At 33.1% G+C, this 6,392-nt stretch overlaps 2 protein-coding genes across 3 annotated transcripts; one reads left to right on the top strand and one right to left on the bottom strand.

Moving 5' to 3' along the window:
* Window positions 1-109: 109 nt before the first annotated feature.
* Window positions 110-2,389, top strand: LOC106745893 (peptidyl-prolyl cis-trans isomerase-like). The gene is made up of 3 exons (XM_014621892.1): window positions 110-175; window positions 225-587; window positions 2,017-2,389. The coding sequence occupies exons 1-3, from the start codon at window positions 110-112 to the stop codon at window positions 2,332-2,334; spliced, it is 747 nt and encodes a 248-aa protein (XP_014477378.1). The 3' UTR covers window positions 2,335-2,389.
* Window positions 2,390-3,382: 993 nt separating this feature from the next.
* On the bottom strand, window positions 3,383-5,992 carry LOC106745894 (protein arginine N-methyltransferase 6). 2 transcript variants are annotated; one of them, XM_014621893.1, is made up of 4 exons: window positions 5,108-5,992; window positions 4,643-4,757; window positions 4,193-4,559; window positions 3,383-3,958 (listed from the first exon to the last, which is right to left on the bottom strand). In XM_014621893.1, exons 1-4 carry the CDS (start codon window positions 5,141-5,143, stop codon window positions 3,421-3,423), a joined length of 1,056 nt encoding a protein of 351 aa, XP_014477379.1. In that variant the 5' UTR covers window positions 5,144-5,992; the 3' UTR covers window positions 3,383-3,420. The 2 variants fall into 2 exon arrangements, with proteins under 2 accessions (XP_014477379.1, XP_014477380.1); XM_014621894.1 differs by having other exon boundaries at window positions 5,613-5,990.
* Window positions 5,993-6,392: the final 400 nt, after the last annotated feature.

Genomic DNA, 6,392 nt, shown 5'->3' with positions numbered 1-6,392 from the left:
ATATATATATATATATATATATATATATATATATATATATATGTATATATGTTTATTAATTAACTTTGCTAAAAATAGATTACTTAAAACTTAATTGCTAAATGTGTTTATGACATTTAGTCAACTTTTGGAATTTGGCAAATATAAGATGATAAATCAGTGTAACAACTTGTTTGTTTATATGTACATATAATTTATCAGGGGTAATTTATATTTATTAACAGAATGACTCGGAATTATTTGGTCGAACAATAAGGGTGAATATTGCTAAGCCGCAAAAGATAAAAGAAGGTTCATCAAAGCCAGTATGGGCAGATGATGCTTGGTTACAAGAACACGCAGGCGAAACATTAAAAAATGATGATAACATGAAGACAAATGATATTACACAAACACAGAAGAAAGCAAAGCAGAATCCGCAAGTTTATTTTGATGTAAGCGTAGGAAAGCAGGAAGTAGGAAGGATTATCATGATGTTACGAGCAGACATTGTACCGAAGACTGCAGAGAACTTTCGGGCTCTGTGCACGCACGAGAAAGGATACGGATATCAGGGCAGTACCTTTCACAGAATTATCCCAGATTTTGTATCCTTCAATGTTAATATTATTATTAAGTCGGTAAGTTAAAGAGGTACAGGAACGACAAACAGCATGACATATTTTAATTGTTTAAGAACTTTGGTGCAAGTATGTGCAACTAATACAAAGAAATATTTAGAGGATAAATGTTTGGAAGTACTACCCCACCGAAAACGTTTTTTTTTTTTGTAATAGTTAATAAAACGAGTTATATATCTTTTAAAGGGGGGAGGGAGGGGCATGAGGTTTCTTACTTAACAATTTAAATTTTATTTTTTTCCTAATAAATTAAGTTTTATTTTCCATTGAACTTTTTTTCTTTACATTGTCATCTATATTAATCATGAAATCGGAGTAAAACGTTGACAAAAATGAAAAAAATTCATGGACAGCAGTTCACAGTAGTCGGGAAAGGTACGTCAAAATAGTAGAAATAGTAATTATTTCGAATAGATGACAGATAGAATAGAACATTCAAGATAACTTTATATGCGCACTTATTATTAAAAGTTACATCTTGTCAAAATATTGTTTGAATATTTCGCCTTACTAAATTAATGAGTCTATTTTATACAAAAATAATAGATTCTGAAAATATTAGCAAAAGCCTCTCCTACTATTTCTCCCACGGTTTGAGAATTGAACTTTGAAATTATTCTTTTTTCATGAGTCTCGTCTCTCCATCGGCACTTTAATTATCAATTTGCCTCGAAGGATTTGGAGTTTTTAGCTCTTACAAATTTTCTTACCGTAAAGGAAATTGCGATGTGGAACTTACTTTTGCAATAAGAAAATTTGTAAGAGCCAGAAAATCCCAAATCTCCTTTGAAGCAAGTCGATAACTGGAGCGCCGATGGGGAGGCGAGACTTATGAAGACAGAATAATTTCAAAGTTCAGTTCCCAAACCTTACGTAGGAGAACCTTTACTAATTTTCTAAGCATCAATAACTAGAACAACTCAAACTTCTTTCATTTTAACAAACAATGAGCGATGAATAGAAATCCTTCTAAAGGTTCTCTTTTTAGTGCCATACGTCTGTGTCCAGGCGTAGGTGACCTTCTCTCCTACGCCTGTGGTGTGCATGTTGATTATACACAAGCATATGGGACCTACAGTCTAATGCCGAACGGCAACACGTTTTTAGAGAGATTATACTTAGGCAAGGACACTACTCTCGGTGATTTGCCATTGCCTTCCTCGAGAGAGGAGATGCGAGCGTAAATATATTTTGACTTCCGCCAGGATCGGGAACCGCTGGCATGGTAGACCAGTGCGCTACCTGCTATACCACGCTCGCTCTCCTAAAGATTAGTAAAGTTCAAGTTCAAAAACGACCATTTCATCTGCAATGACCTAATAATTTCATTTATTTTGATATATAATTTTAAGATCAGCGATAACTCATTATCCTTAACATATAGCATATATAATAGATGTGCCAAGGAGGTGATTTTACAAATCACAATGGCACAGGTGGTAAATCGATCTATGGCAACAAATTTGACGATGAAAATTTTGAACTTAAGCACACAGGTCCAGGTACTTTGTCAATGGCTAATTCTGGTCCAAATACAAATGGATCACAATTTTTCCTATGTGCAGCCCGAACAGATTGGTTGGACGGTAAACATGTTGTCTTTGGACATGTCCTTAGTGGATTGGATGTGCTGAAAAAGATTGAAAAATGTGGCACAAAGGCAGGCACACCAATGCAAAAAGTCGTTATAACTGCTTGCGGGGAATTAACGTAATTATTTATATATGTATAGAGAATTATACAATAAATCATCATCTATAAAAGTTTTATATTCCAGTTATATTTTACTTTATCCTTTAGAATCAAACCGCTACATTCTTCAGCTCATGGCACATGAAAATAAAAATTAATCTAAAAGCCTATCCAAAGAAGCTTGCATAATGAAAGTTACGGACGTTCCGCTGTTTTCGGTACAGAAAGTTTCGTTTCTATGGTTCCATAGAGCGGAATTCACGTAAACGGATCAGCGGTTCGCCAATCACAAGACTATTTAGATGAAGGAAATAACGAAACTTATTTCGCGATTGACTATCTATTTGATTCGCTCGCGCGAATTCCGCTCCATGGGATCATAGGAACGAAACTTTCCATACCAAAAACAACGGAACATCCGCGATTTTCGATACGCGCGATATGCTCCATATACGCGGACTGCACCTTAAGACTGGAGAGAACTGGAGAGAATTATAAAAAAAAAGTTTGACAGAAAATAAAATTTAAATTGTTAGGTAAAAACCTCATGCTCCCTCTTTAAAATATGTACAAATATCTTTTTATACTTGTTTTATTGGTTACCACTGGAAAAAAATGCGGTTTTTGGTGGGGTAGTACTTCTAAATCATATCTCGACAAATATTTATTTGTCAATAATCTTACCATAGCACTTTTATACGCAGGATGAATAGAGAAATCGATTCGTGTTAAAAAAATTACGTAATTTCACTGAAAAAAATAAAGTTGATCTTGAATTATTAACTATACGACGAAGTTAAGGTCATTAACTTATACCTCTCTCCAAATCCTACTATTTTTCCGAAATATTTCTTTCTATTTCACTTCATTTTTTATATATTTAGGCTCCTAAAATGACTCATCTTGTATATATAAAATAATTTATATATATAATTATTGATAAATAAATATATAAATAAAATTGCCGTAATGCCAAGTTATTATTATACTTATGAAAGACGGAGTATTGTGAATGTAAAGTTTGTAATTAAGTATTTGAAAATGATATAAACATGTGAAAAATAAAGAAATCATAGATAAAAAATTTATTTTATATATAGCTTAAAATTTACATATTACTTTCTATTTTATGCGACTTAGTTGGTAAAATATCCTCATTATTTGTGTAGTCTTTAATATACGTCCTTATTATTATACATTTGGTCAGATGACAATTACATGGAACATCGTGTTCCACTTCTTCCGCATCCAACAGATTTATTTCTATATTATAATGTCTTGGACAAAGTGTGTTTCTTTTTAAGTTCAATCTAAAGGCAATAGGTTCATGTTTCATTACTTTAATATCTGTAGGTAAAACAATTATGGTTTGCTTCCAATGTGTTGCCTCATCGTAAGGGCCTGTAGACATTTCTGAACCATCTGGGAATTCAACCGCAAACCAAATGCATATTCCTTGGTATCTTCCATCCTTGTCACATACTGATACGTAGTCGTCTCCACCCAGTAAATTTAGTTCTTCTGTAGAAATGCATTTTAAATCTAGCCAAGCAAGCAATTTACCTTCTGCCAAAAGATCATCTTGATTTAGATACAGCACTTCTGGCTTTATAGATTTGATTTCTCTATATCGTTTTCCAATACACCTATGCAAGAATTGAAATCATATTACAAAATCAATAATTTTTGCTATAATAATTGAAGACTATAGAAGCAAGGTCTGATACTTCGTCTGTTTTTGTATTAATTGAAATTGAATCTGTTCACTAAAATTTGCAAAAATTACTAGTTAGAAATTATGATCTTAAACATATGTTTAAAGAAAGATTTTCATACATAAAAAAACAGGTTTTTTGTTGATATAATTTTGTAATAATTACCTCATACTGACTCCATGCACATTGTCCCAAAATTCATACATGGTTCGTAACTGACATGGTGAAGCATATAATTTTGCTATGGATGGAAATAATAAACCATTCTCCTGTAAAAAGTGATCTCTAGCATAAAGTAGAGAATCTAACATCCCTTCATGTACTAAATAAAAACCCATCCATTCTGAGACAATTATATCAACCTTCTCCAAACTATCTGGATGGATATCCTCTACTTTACTATGGATTACTTCAATTTTGTTATGCACATTGTTTTCTTTCAATACTTGTTCAATAGTTTTTGCTAATATATTTGCTTCTACTGCATAAACTTTTTTCGCCCCAGCTTGAACACTAAAAATTGATAATATACCTATAAATACAAAAATAATATATATAATTTAACATTAATCAAGGATATATGATACATAAAATTGGAAATATAATCAAAATTACCTGTGCCTGCACCAACATCCATTACTATTTTACCTTGAAATTTTTCTTTTGAATTAAAAATTGCAGTTTTGTATGCCAAGACACGTATTTTATCACTTAGCATTAACTGATGGATCTAAAAATAAATATATTACAAATTTATCATACATTCACATACATATATATATATACATAAATAAATGAAACAATAAAAACATTTCATCTGTTTTATGTCTACTAAAACATGAGAATATTTTACACACATATGCTTTATAAGCTTCAATATATAAATTATTAGCTTATATATAAATTTCTTTAAATATGTAACCAGTTCAACTAAAAACTCAAACAGCGCCGATATCTCAAGGACATTCTGTAGACGTCCTTAAGACATTGGATGTCCTCAGGACATCCTCAGGATGTTCTTAGGAGATCCGTGCTATTTGGAAAAAGCAGACAAATTATGTGGTCAAATATTTTACTTACATCAAGTTCTTCGTAACTTTTAAAATATTGATCCATAGTTTAACATATAAAAGTGTAAGTAAAAATTACATAAAATAGTCTATATCTTCTTATATGTATCTAATATAGGGATAACTTTTCTATTTATTTGTTTTTTTTAATTTTCTGCAAATGGATTCTACCAAGGAAAACTAATGTTAATCCTGTGATATTAATTTTACGCACGCGCGCTCACACACGCACACAATACACACGATTCTGAGATGTGCTTTATTTTTATAATAAAATTTCAAGTATGCAAGTGCTTAAATGACATTTTACATTTTCAATATTATTGTGCATATTATCCAAGTTAGATGTTCTAACTATTTTAACACGTTCGCTGCATCTAACGATACAAGAGAGTCGGTTATTCAACTGTTCTTTTCGTGGTGCGGGTGTCAATACTTGGTCTGTTCTTTATAGCTGCACTGTTGAACTGGAATAATAAGCTAAGCCAGCGGAACGCGGAGCATTTTTTTCTTACTAGTTTGCTTGCGTGCTTCTATATTGGCTACTTTGCTGGCTGTCTTGCTGGAAATGGCTCCTCTGCTAGCCATAGGTCTGTTCGTTTCCGCTACACTGCTGAACTAGTGTAATAAGTTGAAGCGAGACAAGTATATGTTTTCTCACTTCAACTTATTGCACTAGTTCAGCGGTGCAGCGAAAACAAACAGACCTCATGCTTCTGACTATTCTGCTGGATTTTTCTAATAGATCTATTTTTCCTACGTGGTCTTGTATTGATTCATTATAAGAACCAATCAGGACGTTGCCTCAGTTCACATGACCAAAATTTTCATTTAAAAAATATCGTTTGTCAAGTGAGAAGGAATTATGGCATCCACTACGTACCAAAGAAATGAAAGTGAGAAAAAGGAAATGGACGAATGAAGTCAATATTAGTTTGATAGAGGGTTAAAGCTCGCACCGTGTGAAGCCAAACCGACAATACGGCCAGCAGTGCTGCCCGCATGGCAGCAAGCATGCAAATCCAGCTAGCAATTCGGTAAGAAAAAGTGCTCAGTGTGCCGTTGGCTTTAAAATGAAAAAACATTTAGGGCAGGTTCCACTTAACGCTCGCAACGACACGAGCGTCATTCTATCTTTGTTTTTTCTATCTTGCTCAGCTCGTTCCATTTATCGCCACGCTCATGTTAATGGAACGGATGATCACGACGTCGCGAGCGTGAGCGTTGCGATCATTATAGCAACTAATTAAGCCGACCGCACGAAACGGTGATATATGCTACAAGATAAGTTATAT

This window comes from Dinoponera quadriceps, unplaced genomic scaffold (assembly GCF_001313825.1).
Source record: "Dinoponera quadriceps isolate SergipeBrazil2010 unplaced genomic scaffold, ASM131382v1 scaffold1876, whole genome shotgun sequence".
Classification (NCBI taxonomy): Eukaryota; Metazoa; Arthropoda; class Insecta; order Hymenoptera; family Formicidae; genus Dinoponera; species Dinoponera quadriceps.
This window is presented reverse-complemented; position numbering and strand designations above follow the sequence as displayed.